Source organism: Mytilus galloprovincialis, chromosome 4 (genome assembly GCF_965363235.1).
Source record: "Mytilus galloprovincialis chromosome 4, xbMytGall1.hap1.1, whole genome shotgun sequence".
Lineage (NCBI taxonomy): Eukaryota > Metazoa > Mollusca > Bivalvia > Mytilida > Mytilidae > Mytilus > Mytilus galloprovincialis.
In genome coordinates, this window is record NC_134841.1 from 23,206,641 (window position 1) to 23,230,159 (window position 23,519).

The window sequence follows — 23,519 nt, forward strand, 5'->3', positions numbered from 1 at the left end:
GTTCTTTTTAACCATTAGCCATACTTAGCATATTGATGTAAACAAATCTAAATTATCAGAAATATCTGTTTATCGCGCCTCAAGAGATGCCATGAGTTTTAACGTTCAAATATCTGGTGCTTCAACAGAAATACAAATAGGAGAGTCAGGCATTGTGTATTCAACGAGAAAAGAAGAACGTAAGTATATATCATTGTATATAGCCATCAAATACAGGTAACAGTTATACATATATATTTTTTTCTATATGAGATAGTAGCTATTTATAGATTAAAAGTATAGCTTGAATGATACAGTTTTGATCAGATGATCAACAAGATAGTTGTGTAGCCCACAACTAATGCATATATATGATGTATAAATATTGAAAATTACATTAATTTGAAGAGACAACGTATTGTTTTAATTAATGTAGTCTTAGAGCATCATGATATCAGGATTGTATTCGATCTAGTATTCGATACAAATGTCATGAATGTATATAATAAGTGAAGAAAGTACTCTCGATAGCTATATCAAAATGTCACTTGATAAAAACTCAAGTACTTTACCAACAAATTGGCTATTTTTGCTTAGGGCAAACGAACATTATTGGTGTTATTGAATTCAAACTATCCTAGAGTATATATAGCATATAATAAGGGTATGTAAATATGCACTAAACATATTAATAGATGACCGAATAAAATCGGCTAAATTTGATTGTAAAAAGATAATGTAGAACGTTAACTTGTAACAAACATGTGCTAAGTGTATATCTTCTTGTTTTTGTACGTGGTCTTTTAAGTGTACTTATATTATTGTAGCACACCCACTTTTATATTATAATTTATATTTATAAAATTCATCAACATGAGTAGTATATTATGGAGCAACATATAGCATTGAATTTTCAGAAATCATCCATCTCATAAGTTTGTGATCTTGAATGTGTTTTGTTGTCGACTATTTTTTCTATTAATTTAAAACATTGATCTACTAGTACCTAAAATAGGAGATTAATATCACAAACTCAATTTCTCTTAATCCATATTAATTAAAGTCCCTTACACAAAAATAGTTCTCCTTCTGAAGTTTTTTTTTTATCTGTTTGCTAGTGAAGGTCAAAATCAACTGACGGGTTATTCGATATACTAGGACACTATCTTTCAACTCGTTGGTCTTATTAAAAAATCACATGTCATTGTCAGAGTTGTATGGAACGCCGTAACTGCCTTATGGTACTTCCTTCTTTATCATGATGAGGTTTTTCTTTATTATATGAGATTTTTCTCTATTATATTGAGGGTTTTCATTATTATGATGAGTTTTTTCTCTATTATGATGAGCTTTTCTTTATTATGATTAGGATTTACTCTATTATGATGAGAAAAATCTCATCATAACAGAGAAAAATCTCATCATAACAGAGAAAAACCTCATCATAATAGAGAAAATATCATCATAATAGAGAAAAACCTCATCATAACAGAGAAAAATCTCATCATAACAGAGAAAAACCTCATCATAATAGAGAAAATCTCATCATAATAGAGAAAAACCTCATCATAACAGAGAAAAAACTCATCATATTAGAGAAAAACCTTATCATAATAGAGAAAAGCTCATCATAATATAGAAAAACCTCATCATAACAGAGAAAAACCTCATCATAACAGAGAAAAACCTCATCATAATCTCATCATAATAGAGAAAAAGCTCATCATAATAGAGAAAAAGCTCATCAAAATATAGAAAAGATCATCATAATAGAGAAAAATCTCATCATAACAGAGAAAAAGCTCATCATAACCGAGAAAGATCTCATCATAACAGAGAAAAACCTCATCATAATAGAGAAAAACCTCATCATAACAGAGAAAACCTCATCATAATAGAGAAAAAGCTCATCATAATAGCGAAAAGCTCATCATAATAGAGAAAAACCTCATCATAACAGAGATAAAGCTCATCATAATAGAGAAAAATCTCATCATAACAGAGAAAAACCTCATCATAATAGAGAAAAACCTCATCATAATAGAGAAAAGCTCATCATAACAGAGAAAAACTCATCATAATAGAGAAAAACCTCATCATAACAGAGAAAAAACTCATCATAACAGAGAAAAAAACTCATCATAACAGAGAAAACCTCATCATAACAGAGAAAAAACGAACATTATTGGTGTTATTGAATTCAAACTGTTCTAGAGTATATATAGCATATAATAAGGGTATGTAAATATGCACTAAACATAAAATAAATAGATGACCGAATAAAATCGGCTAAATTTGATTGAGCTTTTCTTTATTATGATTAGGATCTACTCTATTATGATGAGAAAAATCTCATCATAACAGAGAAAAATCTCATCATAACAGAGAAAAACCTCATCATAATAGAGAAATTTCATCATAATAGAGAAAAACCTCATCATAACAGAGAAAAAACTCATCATAACAGAGAAAAATCTCATCATAACAGAAAAACCTCATCATAACAGAGAAAAAACTCATCATAACAGAGAAAACCTCATCATAACAGAGAAAAAACTCATCATAACAGAGAAAAACCTCATCATAACAGAGAAAAAGCTCATCATAATAGAGAAAAAACTCATCATAACAGAGAAAACCTCATCATAACAGAGAAAAACCTCATCATAATAGAGAAAAACCTCATCATAACAGAGAAAAAACTCATAACAGAGAAAACCTCATCATAACAGAGAAAAAACTCATCATAACAGAGAAAAACCTCATCATAACAGAGAAAAAGCTCATCATAATAGAGAAAAAACTCATCATAACAGAGAAAAACCTCATCATAACAGAGAAAAAACTCATCATAACAGAGAAAAACCTCATCATAATAGAGAAAAGCTCATCATAATAGAGAAAAAGCTCATCATAATAATGATTGTATGTTTTTCTTGTTGTTAAATATATATTGAGGTTAATAATATGATGACTCACTTTGATGGATTCGAAATCAAAATCGACATTGCATTTAGGCAGGCCGATATGGATTTATAATGAAAACTAGTTTGGACTTACATTATTGCTATTTGAAGTAAAAACAGTCTCCTGGACAAGTTTGCAATTCGGTGAGTGCAAAAGTTGTCACCTTAATTTTTGGAGTTAAGTCAAAATGAAGTTGATAACTTGGTTGGTACTGGTTCCATGATAATATTCCTAAAATGTTTTGGCTCTAGCACCACTGTTGAAAAGGTTATGCCCCTTTTTTCAACAATTTCCTCAGAGGAAAAGTAGTTTTCCTCAAGGGAAATCAAATTTCCCTGAAGGAAAAAGATTTTTCTTCAAGGGAAAAATATTTCCCTTAGGGAATTTGCTGTATAACTATTTCCTTTGAGGAAATTCTATTTCCTTAGAGGAAATTCCATTTCCTTTGAGGAAATTTGCAGCTTTAAATTTTCCTTTGAGGAAATACTTTTTCCTGTGAGGAAATTTGCAGCTTTAAATTTTTCTTGGTTCCCTGAAATTTGTCCTAAATTTTTTTGACTCTAGCATCACTGTTGAAAAAGTTATTCCCCTTTTTTCAACAATTTCCTAAGAGGAAAAGTAGTTTTCCTCAAGGGAAATCAAATTTCCCTAAAGGAAAAAGATTTTTCCTCAGGGGAATTGTTTTTTCCTCAGGGGAATTGTTTTTTCCTCAAGGGAAAAAGATTTCCCTTAGGGAATTTGCTGTATAACTATTTCCTTAGAGGAAATTCTATTTCCTTTGAGGAAATTCTTTTTCCTTTGAGGAAATTTGCAGCTTAAAATTTTCCTTTTAGGAAATTTGCAGCTTCAAATTTTCCTTTGAGGAAATACTTTTTCCTGTGAGGAAATTTGCAGCTTTAAATTTTCCTTGGAGGAAATACTTTTTCCTGTGAGGAAATTTTTAACAAGCACTTTTCCTTGAGGGAAAATTCAAGACAACAAATTTCCTCTAAGGAAATCATTGTTCTTCAAATTTCCTCTAAGGAAATTTCTCAACATCAAATTTCCCTTAAGGAAATGTTTTCCCTTTTTTTTTACTCATTAAACATTATTTTCTTCACTATACCATGTATACAAACAGTATGTCAGAAGATGATTTTTACAAGACTGAATAATTGATACAAATGATATTGAAAACTTTAATAAAAGTTTGACTCAACATTATAATGACATTGAAAATTAATACAGTCTGACTGTTTAGGTCTAGGTATTGTTCATACTTTTTATATAACTTAAACTTTAATGTATAATAAATCATAGTAAATGATTCTGTTTTCTTTGTAATTGTTTCAATGCAATACATAAAAGTAACCAATTTGAATGTCATACCATTTGTGGTGTTCTAAAGAATTTGTTTATATTTGCAGATTAAATAATAAAATAAACACTTTTCCTGTTAATTTAGTTTAAAATTTTCTTCTGTTTCAGCTTGTGTACAGTTATTCAATCCACTACGTAAGAATTCAGTGAATACATTATTCCATTCACTGAACATTTTCCTTCAATTCTCTTAAGAGAAAACATTTTTGCAAATTGTTCTTCAACGATCTTCTTCCGTATATTTGATATGAGGGAGCGATGTAAATGAGTGGATAAAACGGGTGTTCCTTTTTTCAACAACAAAACAGTATTTTTTCTGCATTTCTCCCTTCTCTCGACTAATATATATAATATGTTGTTGCTTTTATACAATAGTGTTTTTGTGTATCTATGATAGAACTCCATTTTGTTTATGACCATTATCATGTGATTATGATGATTTTCTTATTTCTTTTTTGCAGGAAAGCACACATTTCAGTTCAAATTAATCCAATTGCGCACTATGTATATAAATTTCAACTTTAAGTTTCCTCTTCAGTAATGACCTATTGATCATGTTGATCATGAAAACCAATATGTCTGATTACCTATAAATACACAAAATAAACAAATAAAATGTTATAAATGGAGAGAGAAACAGCAATACAAAAGTTAATTTTGTCATGTTAATGAACATTTTAAATATATTTCCTTTCTTACATTTTGTACTTGTGAATGCTTTTGTCTATAGTTCTTATATTAGTTGATTTTGTGCATTTTATCAATCTTTCAAGTTGAGGCAGTTTGTTCTTTATATATATATATAAACGAGTCTAAATTGAAAACTACGTTCAAACCTATGATTGCGTTGGATAAAAAACGCAATTTTTATACGTGTGCATGTAAAACAAATTTCGTTGTAGAAGGGTCTAAATACAGCACAAACAACATTTTCCAAAAGACCAAAAAAGTCAAAAAGCATTTTTAAACAAAACGCATTTGACTAACAGGTCGAATAATTTATGTTCTTAAACCCATATATATATATGTGTGTTGAGCTGTTAAACCACTGTCTAAAGTTAGGGTAGGGTTGAGTGCTCATAAACTTGTTTTTTATTACATGCATTAGTTTTTATGGATTTTTAACTTAAGCTGTCAGTGAATGTGAGTACTTAATTTTGTGTCTTTTCAATTAAGGGAAATGTATAATTTTCTTGCTAACTGTAAACCAACTTATCTTCGCAAGCGATTTATTTTCACAAGCAATTTATTTTCGCATTTAGAAATATAACGCGAATATAATTCGTTGTGAATGTTTTTCATATGTATCTTTCCTTATTACATGTATTAAAATACTTTCAAAAAGTAAATTTGAAAATCGCGAAAATAAATAGCTGCGAAGTAGACTAGAAAGTATAAAACGCAAATTAAAGTTTTCGCGAAAAATTAGTTGGTTTACAGTAGACCAGTCTGTGTTTGCAGGAAATTTACATCATTGATTGTCTGGTGGAGAGTTGTCTTATTGGCAATCATGCCACATCTTATATTAAGTATAACCTTGCCATATTCCTATTGTGTCTGTCCAAAGTTCGGAGCCTGTAGTTTAGTCTGACACTAAAATTTAGTAATTGTTGTTGTTGTTTCATACCGGTCATATATATTTTTTGTAATTTATTTTGTTATAAACTAGGCAATTAGTTTTACAGTTTGGATTGTTTCAATTTTGCATCAAAGGGTCTTTTATAGGTGCCTACTTTGACTATAGGTTATTGATTTTCTCATTAGTGAAGGTTGTCACAGACCTACAATTGCTTTCTATAAGCCATGATCAATAGCTTTCATATTTAATATACCACATCTTTTTATTTTTATAGTAATCATCTTTCAAGTTCAATAACTTTTTTAAAAATAAAAGTGGCCTTACCATTAAGGTTTAGTTGGCTTCTGCAAATCTTAAATTGCCTATCATTTCTGCTGTTTATAATTTCTTTGTATCTTCTATAGTTCTTGTCCTATACATAAAAGACTAAAAGTTATTATTGAATGACATCTTGCATCAATATTTTTTTGCTGTTTAATGTAAATGATGTTTATTAATGTGTGTTTAATAAAAATCTATACCATGAGTGCTTGATAAACGTGTTGCCCTTGAGGAAAAAACAATTTCCCTTGAGGAAAAATCTTTTTCCTTTAGGGAAATTTGATTTCCCTTGAGGAAAACTACTTTTCCTCTGAGGAAATTGTGGAAAAAAAGGGGCATAACTTTTTCAACAGTGGTGCTAGAGTCAAAACAATTTAGGACAAATATCAGGGAACCAATACCAACCAAGTTATCAACTTCATTTTGACTTAATTCCAAAAATTAAGGTGACAACTTTTGCACTCAGCGGAATTGCAAACTTGTCCCGGAGACTGTTTTTACTTCAAATAGCAATCTCAGGTTTTTATCCTCGCAAGGAAAGCACAAGTTCATAAAAACATGTGATGTTAATATATCTTCAAAACAAGGACCTCTTATGTTGGCTTTTTTCTGTTTTACAGATAAGTGTCCATACGCAGATATTATATCATTGGAAAAAGTATCGAGTGACTGGAAAGCATGCAGACTTCACTACATACAAGATCATCCGTTTCCAAATCACAAATTGACGAAAGAGCATTTAGATATTAAATCAGAGGAACATGTCTTAAGAGATTTCCAGGAAACTCTTTCAAAGAAAATCAGTACAGGTGTGTTTTGTATTAATGTCCTTGTATTTGATAAACAGTTGTAAACGATAAACACAATACTAGTAAGCAGTTGTTAACGATAAACACATAACAGTTGTAAATTTACATTGCATTTATAAACAATCATTAGCCTTAGGAGGATAAATAAATGAAGTATTAATATACAAGACCAAAACAAGGGAAAGAACCCAATGAAGTCATAGAACATCGTAACATAAACAAAAAGACGCCGCAGCTAATTTATTGCATCATATGAACATAAAAAGAAATAAGTTTCCTCATAAGCGTAAGAAACCGAACATACAAATACATAAGAATCCTTCAATTACACAGTAATTGATTGATTTTGTTTCTTCTTGCTTGCTTAATTCCAGTCGCAAATATTTCATGAATCGTCTGACGACAATGAGCAGTCCGAAATCAGTCCGTATCAAAAGCTACGACATGTCCCAGACAATAAACACTTATTTCAGTATTTTATTTTACATTTTCGAAGTTACAAAAAGACCGCGAAAATTAGCTGTGTTTGTTAATCCAATTGGTGGAAAAGGAAAAGGTAAACAAGTTTGTGATCAAACGGTGGTTCCTGTTTTGCAGCTTGCAGGGATACAAACAGATGTTGTTGGTGAGTAAATCTTACAATCACGGAGTTCCTCAGAGTTAGAATGGTTGTTTATAAGTGGTACATTATTTTTATGTACATGCTGTGTTAGAAAGTTATCTGTTCTGTTCAAATATCCGATATATCAGTTCTGATTAATTATCCGTACTGGAATAAGTTATCCGTTCAAGTCAAAAATCCATCTTATGGTTCGTACGTTTGCACGAAATAGTTCAACTTTTAACAGTTTTGTTTAAATGACATGATTTATTTTTTCCAGTTTCACAAAGAGCGTTCCATTTTACAGAAATAACAGAGAACTACGACTTTAATTCGGTGGACGGGTAATTTCAGATAAACATAACTTGTCATTTTTTTTAAATAGAATAACAAGATGAAATATTATTTAAAGCAAAAAAAATAATTCATCATTGCAAAAGAATAATGTAGTAATGTACCAAAATTAAACAAGTGGTCAAGATATCGTCTTTGGTTCCTCGTCATGAAAACATGCATTGTAATTAAACAAGTGGTCAAGATATCGTCTTTGGTTCCTCGTCATGAAAACATGCATTGTAAATATTCATCTGATTGGAATTTTCTATTTAATTTGCAGTTGATAAACGAAATCTTTAATTTAGTCAAGTTTTCCCTCAGTCCATGTAAAATACCAGAAAAAAATCCGTGAATTATTTATTTGACAGGTTAGTTATAATGGGAGGGGATGGAACATGTTCAGAAATTATTAATGTTCTAATGAGAAAAAGACAACAGGAAGCTGGTGTAGATTTCAACAGCAGTTCTACTCCTTTGAAAAAGATGGATTTCCCTATTGGGGTTATACCGACAGGTAAGGGAAAGCTTTAATTTTAAAGGAGATATACAACTTTAAATTTGATATACAATTTAGTACATGCATTGTCATACTAAGGTTCAAACCATTTAGTTATATGTAAAACATCATAGAACGAAAGAAACATTATTATTAATTGCATAGAGGTGCTCAAGTACAATTTGAACTATTGCTACTAAAAATATAAGTAAATTATATATTCTTAATGAGATTTTAATATCACTGATAAGTACCGTAATTGAGGTAGATTTTGGAAAATTCAAAAAATAAAAAGTCTGTTCTCCACCAATTGAAACTGTTAACGGGAATTATGACTAAATATCTTTGTTGGGATTACTATTATTAAAATATTTGAATTTTATACATTTTAGAACAGTTATAAATTTTCGCCTTATCCTAGAGTAAGCTTATTGGAATATAGTATAACTCACACAAAAGTGTCCCTGGTCATAAGATTGATATATAAGATTATTGATCGAGAAATAGACATAAACAAATGCATGTGTTAGCTTTATCTATTGGACTTTATAAGTATCTGCATATCATTCAGTTAACTCAAAGAGGAAACATATTGAGTGTGTAAAAAAATAATAACATTTTATTTGAACAATGACTATATTCGAATTCTTTTACAGGGTCTGCTTGTGGACTTGCTAGACTTGCACATGGAGTAATGGATGTAATGACATCAGTTCTACACATTATAAGAGGTTTTTCTTATTTTGCTTTAAATTTTTGTTCAGAAAATATAGGTCTGTGTACTTTTTATATAAAAAAAGTGACCTATTGTAATCTACATGTATAATTCAATACGGTTAGTACAAATGTGGTGGGAACAACTATTGATTAAGGGCACTTTTTTTAACTATTATTCATGCTTTTTGACTAGACATTTGTAGCATATTGATTTTTCAAATTCTCTCAATCTTCTTAATGGATTTAAACATGCACTGTAAGCTGCATTGAAGACCTTATACTATTAGAACTCATGTGCCTTAATATCCTTTACACTTTATAAGAATTACTACTATAATGAAATAATAACCTTCCAACGTAAATGCAAATACTTTGTTATCTTATATACGTTTTGTTTTTCACAATTTATTCAAAGTCAATTTTAAGGTTTTGTTACTTTTGACTTCTTACTAATAATAAAAACAACACGTTACATAAATGTCATACGTCAGACTCGCTTTTCTGGATTTACCTTTATCAGTTCGATCGAAGCCAACTATTTTAAAGCCGAGGATGTATTAGAACCGAAACTATTGAAATGCTATATGATCAAAATGAACGTGAAATAGCCGAATCCATGTAAGGCCAACTGTGCCTGAGAGAGGTGAAACCGTAGTTTCTTTATAAGTGTCTTAATTCCATCCAATAAAGTTTTTAGATTGTGTTTTACAGGGACACAACTACACGCAGTTCTTTTTAGAAATATAATGAGATAAGATACATTTTATAATTTCAAGCATGCATACCCGGGCACGACCACTTGTATTTTTGTCCATCTGATGAGTTAAGCCTTTTTCAACTGATTTTTGTCCAGCCTGCAACTTTTGTTGCAGAAAGCTCGACATAGGGATAGTGATCCGGCGGCGGCGGCGGCGGCGGCGGTGTTAGCTCACTTCTTAAAAGCTATATATTTTAGAAGGTGGAAGACCTGGATGCTTCATATTTTGTATATAGATGCCTCATGTTACGAAGTTTCCGTCAGTCACATGTCTAATGTCCTTGACCTCATTTTCATGGTTCAGTGACCACTTGAAAAAAAGTTCAGAATTTTTGTAACGTTGAATTCTCTCTTATTATAAGTAATAGGATAACTATATTTGGTATGTGCGTACCTTGCAAGGTCCTCATGCCCATCAGACAGTTTTCACTTGACCTCGACCTCATTTCATGGATCAGTGAACAAGGTTAAGTTTTGGTGGTCAAGTCCATATCTCAGATACTATAAGCAATAGGGCTAGTATATTTGGTGTATGGAAGGACTGGAAAGTGTACATGTCCAACTGGCAGGTGTCATCTGACCTTGACCTCATTTTCATGGTTCAGTGGTTATAGTTAAGTTTTTGTGTTTTGGTCTGTTTTTCTCATACTTTATGCAATAGGTCTACTATATTTGTTGTATGGAATTATTGTAAGGTGTACATGTCTAGCGGGCAGATGTTATCTGACCTTGACCTCATTTTCATGGTTCAGTGGTCAAAGGTAAGTTTTTAAGTTTTGATCTTTTTATCTAATATTATATGCCAAAGGTCAACTATATTTGGTGTATGGAAATATATATTGATCTATATGTCAGTCCCGCAGGTTTTATTTGACCATGACCTGAATTGCACGGTTCATTGGACAGTGTTAAGTTTTTGTGTTTTGGTCTATTTTTCTCAAACTATAAGTAATAGGTCAACTATATTTGTTGTATGGAAGCATTGTTAGCTGTACATGTCAGCCGGGCATGGTTCATCTGACCTTGATCTCATTTTCATGGTTCATTGGTCTTTGTTTAACTATCTTGTTTAATGTTAAGTTTATGTGACAGGTGTAATAACGCTTTATACTTAGGACTATCAACATAATATCAATAATTAGTAAAGAAGGCGAGACATTTCAATGTGTGCACTCTTGTTATAGTTCGTTCTAATGTTGTACTGTTATACCACTGTCCCAGGTTAGGGGGAGGGTTGGAATCCCGCTAACATGTTTAACCCCGCCACATTATTAATGTATGTGCCTGTCCCAAGTCAGGAGCCTGTAATTCAGTGGTTGTCGTTTGTTTATATGTTACATATTTGTTTTTCGTTCATTTTTTTTATATAAATAAGGCCGTTAGTTTTCTCGTATGAATTGTTTTACATTGTCTTATCGGGGCCTTTTATAGCTGACTATACGATAAGGGTTTTGCTCATTGTTGAAGGCCGTACGGTGACCTATAGTTGTTAATGTCTGTGTCATTTTGGTCACTTGTGGACAGTTGTCTCATTGGCAATCATACCACATCTTCTTTTTTATATATATTTCTTATCCACATTTTGCCAACAGGTTAATACCTAAAATAATTTGCTTGGAAATAGCAAGGCATCATAAAAATGTCAACCTAAATTTCATGAATCATAATGATGTTATAACATGAAGGTCGTGCCTTTTGAAACAAAAATCATTCGTTTTTATTACTATTAACGTTACCACGTGGCAGGGGCATGGCATTATTACCATGTTTGTTTTTATTTGTAGGTAAAACAGACCTCTATAACACAGTTGGTTGTTATAACAACGACAAACTGATTGGATATGGAATCATATGTTTTGGTTATGTCCTCTACTCAGATTTGATGTATGATACTGATGTTAACTATAGATGGATGAAAACATTTCGTTATTTATGTAAGCCATAATTAGGAACATTACTAGAGATAAATAAGTTGAAAGCAAGTTTTTGTTTGGCAGATATTTGAATAAACCTAATAAAATTATTTGTGGCGCCAATTTTACTGCTCTATATATTGTAATACACCTCTCTTGCTTCACATATTTTTACTTATATTTTTCAATTGAAGTTTTCCATCTTTATTTCCTTCATTACAATCTAAATAATGTTTATGATATTTTCACTTCCTTTATACGTGTAGGGACTATCTTATGGTAGCTATAGTCACTATTAGTTTGAGTTTTACCTCTTAAAGTTTCTAGATAGTCTTTTTAAACGTTAAACGGTATTGGTGTGTCCGAGGAACGGTCTACATTACGCCTTTATTAAAACCTAGACATTCTTGCATACTCTAGATTTCTTTGGTATACTTATATTATAATGTTAATATACCCATCCACAGAGTCTCTTTGCATCGTTACATGCATTACAGTTCTCAGGCGACTTGTCAGTTTTTCAGATGCCGATTGCCATAATGTTTTGTTGATATGTGGTTGTTTTTTAAAAATAAAAGTTGTGTTCAGCAATGAATTTGCAACAAGATACTCTTCCTACTTCAACTCTTGTCTGTCTTGTTTCCCAAAACAAGTTTATTTGGGAACCGAAGAAGAGATCAGTAGATCATAAGTATTATAACTTAAGTATTATACAACAAATATTAAACCTTTTACGTTCAGAGGAGTTAATTTGGATTATAGTTGTCAATAATATATCTTTTAAAATTTATTTCGATAATTTTTGTTAAACTTGTCCTTTTTCGTTTCCTTTTAAATTGTCTTGATATTCGGACAACTTTTATATTTGAACAATCAACATTTATATATAAGATTCCTGTTGTCTATCTGAATTAATAGTAGTATCTATTTAAAGTAACTTGAAGGTCTTTTTAGCGGTGTGAAATGTACTTGAAATATTGTACATATTTTTGTCATACACAATGTCATCATAATACGCATATTGTTATTGTACTGTATTGTTCTATACCGTGTATCTAAATTACAATTGTAGATGTGCCGTTCATGCGCGTGTTTTTAAAACAATTCAGAGAGTTGGAAGTGGAAATAACATACGAATATTTGTAAGTTAAATTGTAATATAGATATACATTTTAAAGTTCAACCTAAAATTAAATAAATGACCTAGTGATGTATGAGCAATGATTTAATACATTCCGCCATCGACTACATTGATTTCCTTGTTATTGTTTCCAATAAAGTCTGTGTCAAATGAATACGCAATTACTGTGAACTGAATATATATAACGCAGAGAAAAGCAAACATATTGTATTTGAAAAAGTAAAAGGTTCGATCTTACTTAAATCTACACATGCGCAAAAACGAAAAGACAGAATTTTAAAAAAAAATGCGACATCAAATCTGAAGGAACAACTTGTACAATTTACACTGTTTCATCCACCAATGTAAATTAAGGCACCAGTAGTATACCGCTATAAACAGTGTTGATTCCAGAACAGACAAAGAATGCGTTGTGTAATATGTGTTTGTTTTATTGTTATCTAGAGAAGGTAGAGATTCAGGTGATACAACTGATGAGACAAAGGCTAATTTGAAAGGTTAGTTTTAGTGATATTTGTAGTTTAAATAACTTATAACATGAAATGTCAGATGCAATATGATATTGAGTAACATGTTATTTTAAGTTTTGGTGCTATTTCTATCGTACCTGAATGATTACACCTGTCTTATTCTGTTTGAAGAAAGAGAATAAAAAAATAATAAAGTGATACTCAAACTTGTATATCGAAAACAAACTGACATAGTCATGACAAAATAAAAAAAAAAAAAAAAACGACGAAAAGAAAAGGGCTGTTCGGAAAACACAAACATCACCGAAAACCTGGTGTTGTAATTTCAGGAACAAATGAGCTCTAAAACAATCCTTGTCCTTCACCAGTTTTCTCAATTTTTTCAGAATATTTTATGTAGCAGTGAGCTATTTTGGAATATTTGCATGTATACTTGTTTGTTTACAGTAACCGAGACGAAAAGAATAACAAATATAATAGGTGGGACGGACGACTTAGATTTTGAAGACCGACCTTATGATAAACAGCCGCCAAAAAAAGACCAATTCTTTTTGTTAGATTATACTATGTGCGGTAGATGGGCTATGGCCAAGCATTTTGTCAATCTGTATCAACTTTCTCAGGAGCATGTAAGTTATGCATAGTAGTTGTATAGAAAGTGTATGAGAAAAATAACAGAGGTAAAACAGTATACCCCCCCTTTTTTAAAGCGGGGGTATAATTATTTCTGAAATTTTTCATTTGCATCGAATATATATGTATATACAAATGTATTTAAATAGGAAATTAAGGTATTATTAAAATCAATTCTACTGGGAAATACATGTATGATATGCAAGCATTTATTGAAATATGGGTTTTTTTGTGACAGGGCATCACCATAATGTCTGAAAGTAGAATTATAGATCTTTGAATAATGCTTTTTTCTTTCATCAAATTGCTGGACATATTTTTTGAGTTTTGTTGATTGATTTTTTTCGCTGAAATTTGGTATTCGAATGGATACTTGTTGTTCACCATTTCTGTCCGAATGTTTTTATTTACTTATTTGATGCAGAATTCATGCAGAATATTCTCGAAGACAAAAAAGAGAAAGCAATTCAACCTGTTTGAATTCGAAAGTCTTTTAAAAAAGGTGTTAGCATATTTTACATGATAAAAGAGATTTCAGTCAGATTTTGTTGTTTTTATATATATACAATGTTCAAAATGCCTAACAAACACAACATAGTGTGCACAGTTCAAAGGATTTTGCCAGATGGGATTTGGAAGGCTGCTGTTGTTTATCTAGTTTTTTTTTCCTTTTTGTGTATATGGAAAGTCAATGTTTTGTCAGTAAATCAAATCGATTTTTATAATCATTACATATATTTTCCAAAAATATTTTTTTCCTTCGTTTCACACTTTTTTGTTGTTTACATTCATTGAATTTCTTATAGCTGGATTCGGTGAAACATTTTGTGAGTTTCAAGAAGATAAAAGCCGTACATATTAGAGCCACAGAAAACAATGACCCTAACCAGAATGAAATGAATCTAAGGTTCAACATTGATGGAGAGAGTCACCAAATAGAAACACCGGACGTATATATCAAGTAGGTCAAAAATAAAATCACAAAAATAATGAACTTCGAGAAAAATCCCAAACGGGAAGCCCTTATAAAATGGCAAAATCAAAAGCTCAAACACATCAAACGAATTGTCAACAACAGTCATTCCTGATTTCGTACAGAAATTTTCTTTAGTAGAAAACGGTAAATTAAACCTGGTTTTATAACTAGCTAGGTAAACGATTATTTGACCGTCACGGTATTTTTTATTACATATTTAAAGTGTTGTTCATATGTATAGAACGATCATCATTCTTTTCTTCCAAATAATAATACATTGTGAAATTTCATTCAAATGCACCACGAACAAGGAAAAAATATCGGAAGGTTACTTTTGTTTTGTTATATTCATATCTTCAGTAGTTTAGATGGTAAACACTGTAAAGCTCATGAGATATATCGGCCACACGGATATAAATAAATCATCCATGAACTACATACTCGTATTTTATTTAATATATATTGTGACACTTTTATTATATAGACTTTATCATATGTTTAGTAGTAAATACAGTAGTGTTGCATATGTGATAAATAGCCTGCTGTTTAATCCATATCGCTCAACTTTGATGGGCACCCTTTATCGCATACCCTTTATCACATCCCTACTTTTTTTTTTTTTTTACATAAAGTCAGTTTGGGGTTTTTTTTGGCTTAAGAAAAATTTTCCTCAAAATAGGTAATTTTTTTGAATGACGTCATTGTTATGTGACGTCACGAACGTCGAGTTTTCATATTGTATGTGACGTCACGAACGTCAAGTTTTCATATTTTTTGGCACACTAAATGCAACTATGAAAAATACAAAACACACAAATTAATACAATAATAAACAAAATATTTTTAAAACAACAGCACGCAAATTGTTAGGTAACCCAGGTGCTTCGGATAAGTAATTGAGCAGTTCTTTTAAGGCCTTTGAAACAAGACAAAAGTAGAACTGAAAGTAACCAAGTGCTATGGATCAGAAAACAGTTCATATAATATAATACTTTTCTGTTGAAATATATGATAAAGTGTATAATACATGGCAAAATCCGTATCACATGCCGTATCACCCTCGACCAATATCATCCCTCGGGCCTAAAGGCCCTTGGGCTGATATTGATGTCTCGGGATGATACGACATATGATACGGATTTTGCCATCATCATGTATTATTCTCTATATAACAAATACTAATTCGTATTTCATCTCATTTTAACTTTAAATCAGTTTCTCGATCGTTGTTATTTTTAAATCACCACATTTAATAAGTGATTGCTATACAAGCCCCAGACATGAACATTTTGTACCTAACGGCCTAATTTACAGAAGAATTTTTTTTTTACCTAAAAACAAATATGACAGACATGAAAAAAAGACAACCACTGAACTACAGGCTCCTGACTTATAATATAATACAATACAACAAGTAATTACAGAAAGTGGCGGGGGTAACATGTTGTTTTATGATTGGTAACATTGTAATATAAATCAATTCATAAATTAATTAAACCTACAATTTCTTAATTTCAGATTGTTTCCTCGATGTTTAACATTATACACCTCTTACATTGGATCACGGAGATGGCGCTAGACAACCAATGCTAATGAATGGAACAATCAATATTAATCGCAAATTGTATATTTCAAATTTTAACGTACATGAAGTTTTATTATATTTAGATGAACTGTTGTAATAAAAAAAATATATTGATATTTTGCAATTTAAATACAACATCAGTTTAGTGCGGACTGTAATCACACAGAACGCTGAAAGTCATAACATTGAAAACCAAGACTATAAATACCTACATCCGTGAGTGGTTCTTTGTCGCAAATAATATCCAAATTAATCCAAGAGAGAGTTGGAACATTTGGTTTTATATTATTCCCATATTTAGCATTAAAATATATAATTAAAAACAGGTTTTAAATTATGTCATTAGCAACGCACTAATTGTTGAGCTGATGATCCTCTTTGGAGATCAACAGTCAACCAACAGGGGTATTGTGTCAGTGATTGAAAAAATAATAACAACTTGAATTCGAGGCGCGTTACAGGTGAAGTATCAGAAATGGCAACATTACCAAGAACAATTAGCTATTAGGATTCTTTTTTTCAATATCTTTGACTGTCATTTACATTGTGGATTGAATATGTGAAAACTTAAATACATCAGGAATTTGACCTCACAGAGTTATTGTATATGTACATGTAAAGGAAATAGACGATTCTGTTTGCTAAAAATCAAAACGAAATTCTGTTTGTTAATAAACCAAAACTAAATTCTGTTTGTTTCAATTACTTAATATAAATATTTGTATGATGTGCAAGGCACTGGGAGAAGTGTGCTGATCAATGTCATGCTTTTCACAACTGCAAAGTTTGTATAAAATGCAAAGGTTCCCTTCGATATTTGAATAAACATCCTAACAACATGTAAGGAAATAGTGTTAAGGTTTTCTCTCGTTTCATGTTCTGTCATTCTGTCATGTATGTGATAATCTTCGATTTAAGGATGTGGTCAGGTTGATTTTTAAAAATTTAATCTACATGCCACTTTACTTTAATACATCGTGTCGAACGCAACATGTAGGTAATTGGCTATAATAGATAGTTTTTTAGCAGATAAAAGGCGATCAAGGAAAGTAAAAATATCAATATTTTATTGCTTGAGAACTGTCAGCACCAACTAATGTATAGCACGCAATGAATCGAATCATAATTTTTTTTTCAAGCACTCGCACCACATCTTCCTATATTTAAGCAGAATCAGACATTCGTAGTGTAATGGTTCCTCAAACACTTCTTTCAAGTTTTCCAAGTTGTAGATTTAGAGACTTCATATGCAATTTCGAGTTAAAAACGATTTTTAGTAATTTTTGTTTATATTATTTTTAAAGAAATGAATCCCTATCATAGAATTTAACCGAATGATAGCTTTTTATTCAAAATATATTAGTTTAAAAGAAATTGTATAATTTTGGAAATGTAATGTGTCGTGCGGGGTTTTAGATTTTGCGTATCAAGGGGATGATGCGTTGATGAAAAGAGGGATAAATATGCCTATAATTCTATCTTTATCTGATAATTTGTAATTAAAACACACACACTCTGTTATGATGACTTATCACACAATTATTTAGGTATTTTATTTCGCTTATATTTTTGTCTTTTGAGTAATGTGCATTTTTAATGTTATAGACATAGTGAACAATACTCAAAGTGACGTTACGTATTTTGTTTATACCTTTTCAACCATGATTTGTTTTTTAAGTTACTATCACAGTGAGGAATTCAAAGAAGTTACCAATATTGCTTGATGAACCATGACATTGAGCGAAGCACATGCACAGTAGACCTCCGTATGAGAAAACCACAAACACCTAATCTTCGTAAAATTTCTGCAAAGGTTTTCTCAATTTTTACTTACTACGAAACATTTACTTATAACAAGTACCCAATGGCATATATATTTACACTTTTTTGCTTAAAGAAAGTATTTTAAAAAGATATATCTGTCTCTATGGTCATTAAAATTAAAATGGAGCAGCACATTTTTATACTTGTATTATGTATTATGATTATTGATACATATATTGTAGTATTGAGCTATGCAAGCCACCAACAATAAAATATTATTTAATGGGAATTTATTTCCTTATACAGTTAATTTTGATGCATGAAAGGAAATCAGTCGCCAAATTATTTTCATCTAGATATTTAATTGCTGTTTTAAAATCGCTTAAAAACGCGTTAATTGATGTGTCATCTTATGAGAGCGTTATTGTAATTTTTGGAAAGATCGGAACTTGTTCTAAAGTTTTCCTTAGGCACTGGCCTCCCTAACAACACGACAGATTAGCTACTATCACTGCATGTTCAAACTGAAATATAGTTCCCTATAGTTCTCATGTATGTTCACATAATACACATATAAACTGTGAAATATGGGTATATTTTTGGAGCAGTTCATTCATGAATGTATGTAATTAAGGTGTGTTGACGTACAGGCTTTTTTATAGCATTTTGATTAGGTAATTGAGTATTGATATAATACTGGTATGATTGACAACTGTCATTATCACCAAACAATCAGGGACAAGTTGGACCTTAAATTACAATGCCCCACCTCCTAAACTGTCAATCAAATTGACCACATTACTGAACATCAGTGTTACTTAACTGTACAGACCAAATAATCATCTCAATACACAAATATTTGACCTTATAATAGAATACACAAATGTATATATTAGATGTTTGATATATAAGGATGATATATCTATTTATTGCCTATTACTTTTGATCTACATTACATAAAGTGATTCTGTAAATTATGTCTGAAAGATAAATGATTAATTAAGGATTAACACGATCTTTAAAAAAAATGAAATATAAATATAAATATATAAAAGGTATTCAAGTAAGGTCTATAATTTACTTGATAAATTTCCAATAATCATCTGTAATAAATCAGCAATTTAGGTTAGTTCACTTTTTTTTTATCAGAAATTGGCATGAAACAGTTTTAAAATTTTAAAACTGTTATTTGATATAACAAACCATTTTTTATTAATTTATTCCCCATCAGTCATTATGTCTATTTTAGTCATTTGAAGAAGTGAATTTATATTTTTGCTATCAAGAAAAATCTGCATTTCAAAAAAATAAGTTTTTAAATTTGTTTACGTTGAAAAAGTACATTTTCAATGCCCTGTGCTGATAAAATACTTTATAAATTGATCAAAAGGCACTCTACAACTTTTAATTTTCTATGTCATATAACCTATATTTCAACTAACAAAATGCTCCAAAACAAAATGTTTAGATTATATTTGTTGACACTTTAAAGTTCTCAGCTGTTGGTCGAGAACTTATCTCTTACAAGGAATTTTCTATGTCATATAACCTATATTTCAACTAACAAAATGCTCCAAAACAAAATGTTTAGATTATATTTGTTGACACTTTAAAGTTCTCAGCTGTTGGTCGAGAACTTATCTCTTACAAGGAATTGCACTTTTTTTTTAAAAACATGTTCAAAACAGGCAACATTATTTGGATAAGATATAAACAGCAGTTTAAATACAATTGTGCAAATTAAGAGACCCATTTAATTTGAGCTCAGTTTATCTTCGTACTGGAAAATTACTTTTATTCCTGCTAGAACCCTGCTGTTTATGCCACTTTCAGCAATACTGTTTTATTAATGTTCTTTTGTCCCCACCATACCTTAATATGGAATTATTCAAACTACTCTTCCAATCTTTAAACAGGTGCTATCCAGTACTTTGATTAGATATAGATGCCGGTGAGTATTTTCGAGGAGTGCGTAAGCAAATTTAATTAGGAGTAATTCCATTTTGTGGTCTGCTAGTGTGCTTTTTAACGTTCGTAGGGAAAACTGATAAAAGAAAAGATGGAAACTAAAAGGAAAACAAATCATGTCCAGGTATAAACCCAAATATATACCTGGAGGCTATTTCTCTATTTCTATAATTTAACTTACATTACTCAAACAACTTCAGTATTGGCCAAATGAAGTACTATAAATTTGTGATTAGTCATTGTAACAGAGTATATGTAGGTGCTTTCGAATTACAAACTATCAGATAAAGACTTTATTATTGGTTAATCTATCCTTTTTCTAATTAGTGCCTCATTCCCCTTCAAATACAAAATTTGTTTTAGAAAATCGAGCACTTGAAACGAGTAATATTGTTTGAGGAAATAGATTATAGTTCGATTTCATCCGTGCAATTAATTGTTTGTTGCTTATAAATCTCCAAAAACAAACAAAGTTTGAATGTTCACTTACCCGTGTCAAACATAGCCAACTACCCGCAAGTGGCGTTCTAAACGGTGTAATATATCGACTTCCTTGTTTAATGTTTATAATAGAGAAGATGTGGATTATATTTTGCGTCGTTATAACTTTTCGTAAGTATATCTTTTTGTAAAGTACTGATTAGTTATTTATTTTGCTAAATATTTCAATTTTGTCAGTTTTTTCCAGATTGTTTGGATTTTAATTTTAGAAGATACGATTAATAATTGTGTTAGCCTTTGTCCAACGTATTGATATATTAACGCATCATTTACCTTCCTATATAAGGTATCACAATATAGAAACCAATCTGTCATAGTCAAATGAAAGAGAAGACATGTGATCTGTTTTGGTCTTTATGCATACATATTAGCTGTACAATAATTTTACACATTTAACTGTTTTCACAAGTGGTTTTATTTGAACCTACATATGCGTTTAACCTATGTCTCTTTTTATTCACAATATACCAGAAATATTGAACACAGCTATTTAAAAATATAGTTAAATGTCTATTCTCTAACCATACGACTATATATATAACATAAATAAACAGTGAATATGTATTATCTAACCATGATAATTAAATGACAAGGTTATTATACGTATGATACACCTTTGATTACAGTGTTTACTTTGTATCTGGAATAAACTTCATTACTTTAGTTTGGAATGCAAAATATAAAACGTTTTTAAACACAAATACATAAACTTGATGTTCCAAGTAGTCTGTATTGCTGAGCTAACATTTAGTCATAAAATTGACACAATATAACAAATATTTGTGTTGTTGTTGGGAACTATAGGCTTATATCGTGTCTTGCTGATCATATTTTGTTTATGTCTACGATTTTTTTAAAGGATAATAGGCAAACATGAAAATAAATGGGTTACAATCGACATCAATAATGGATGGTATCGATTGACGATTTCTATCATTTTGACTAATTTGAAGACCTGATAACTGTATCCGTTCAAAGTTATAGTTAACCGTATAACATTTTTTTCAGGATATTGAATAAAAAATATCAAAATTATTTAACTCGTCATGTAGGCATCTAATTTAATATCAATTAATCCTTTAAATTATTAGCTCACCTGGCCCAAAAAAGGCCAAGTGAAATTTGTTCATCTGACGTTGGTGTCGATGTACGTTGTCGTCGTCGTCCCTTAACTTTCACAAAAGTCTTCTCCTCCAGTCCTACTGGGCAAAATAAAATCAAACTTTGCTTAAATCACCCTTAGGGTATCTAGTTTCAAAAACAATCCGGATGGCCGCCATGGCTAAAACAAGAACATGTCAAAAGATTATTTTGCTGTAGAAGTGTCTCCATATCTGTTAAAGATAATAGCAAATACTTAAAGCAAATTCAGTAAACATCGTTGTTATTGGTTTGCAAGATAAAAAGAAAAATGGAAAAATGGATTAAAAATGTTATGTAGAGACATCAGCTTATGTAATGAGTCAATTGTGAATTTATACCAGCTTCACCTGCATATGGGATGTTCATTTCCAAACTTATTTGATATTCAAGAGCTTGCAACTCCTACTCAGACTTTGGAAAACGTCACCATTTTCTGAGCAGAAAGTTGATGAACCAGAGGTATGTCAAATAACGTCTCGTCCTTTTTTTTCTTTTTTTTCAACTTGAAACGTTCATCTGAAGGTACCAAGACCTTTTTGATAAATATTCCGTATCAACATCACAAATAATACATGATGGTCTTGGTGTATATATTCTTCTTACTGACGTCGTTAATCATCTTAATAACGTGTTATATTTTTTTTAATTTCTCTTTGTTCTATTATTAATATTACTTTTACTGTTTGGTCTGATTTTAGTGATATTCATTTGACGTGGCTCGGTACTTATGCATCCCGTCAATGAGTTGTTTGTATTATCTTTGATTTTTGCTAGTGTGTTTTGAATGCGTGACTTTTAGTGTTTCTTTGGTACGTGGCTCTGTACTTTTAAACATCCCGCCATTATGTAATTGTTCTATTATAATGCCATTATTTTATTATTGTTAAATTATAATTTTGAAAATACGTTGAACGACAATCTTTTTTTAATAACTCTACCTGTGCGACTTTACATTCTGACGTCAAACGCGATTCTACATCAGAGTTGATGTGAACCTAGCCATACAGTCACATGAATTTATTTCAATCCTTTATGGGTTGATTTAAAATACAAAAATAAGAAAGCAATGAACGTGGTTGTTAATAAAATTGAGAAAGGAAATGGGAACTGTGTCAAAGCGACAACAACCCGACCATAGAACAGACAACAGCCGAAGGCCACCAATGGGTCTTCAATGTAGCGAGAAACTCCCGTAGCCGTCCTATATAAGTTTGATATATACTTGGTTGTTTTTTGTTAAAATTTGTTTGTTTTTGTTCTGATTGAGAATGTGACACGGTGATGACTACTGTACCCCTATACTGACATTTTTTACCAATTATGTCTGTTTTGTTCACGCATCGTTATCTTTACAATGGAATTTGATGCGACTGTCATACTAGTGAGAGGTTTAGCGCTATAAAACCAGGTTCAATCCATCATTTTCCATATATGAAAATGCATATACCAAGTCAGGAATATGACAGTTGTTGTCCATTCGTTTGATGTGCTTTATGTTTTGATT

The 23,519-nt window shown here is 30.8% G+C and overlaps 2 protein-coding genes across 2 annotated transcripts in view; both read left to right on the forward strand.

The window, feature by feature from the left end:
- Positions 1 to 16,755, forward strand: LOC143071658 (uncharacterized). Its single transcript, XM_076246128.1, has 12 exons — positions 1 to 179; positions 6,826 to 7,014; positions 7,511 to 7,639; positions 7,896 to 7,959; positions 8,320 to 8,465; positions 9,104 to 9,178; positions 11,706 to 11,855; positions 12,907 to 12,976; positions 13,420 to 13,472; positions 13,893 to 14,074; positions 14,885 to 15,039; positions 16,573 to 16,755. The coding sequence occupies exons 1-12, from the start codon at positions 92 to 94 to the stop codon at positions 16,631 to 16,633; spliced, it is 1,362 nt and encodes a 453-aa protein (XP_076102243.1). The 5' UTR covers positions 1 to 91; the 3' UTR covers positions 16,634 to 16,755.
- Positions 16,756 to 20,896: 4,141 nt separating this feature from the next.
- LOC143071659 (uncharacterized) overlaps positions 20,897 to 23,519 on the forward strand; it is a 47,445-nt gene continuing 44,822 nt past the window's right edge. The window contains exon 1 of the mRNA XM_076246129.1: positions 20,897 to 20,983. Within this exon, the coding sequence (XP_076102244.1) occupies positions 20,932 to 20,983 (52 nt within the window). The 5' untranslated portion in view covers positions 20,897 to 20,931. The remainder of the gene's footprint in view (positions 20,984 to 23,519) is intronic.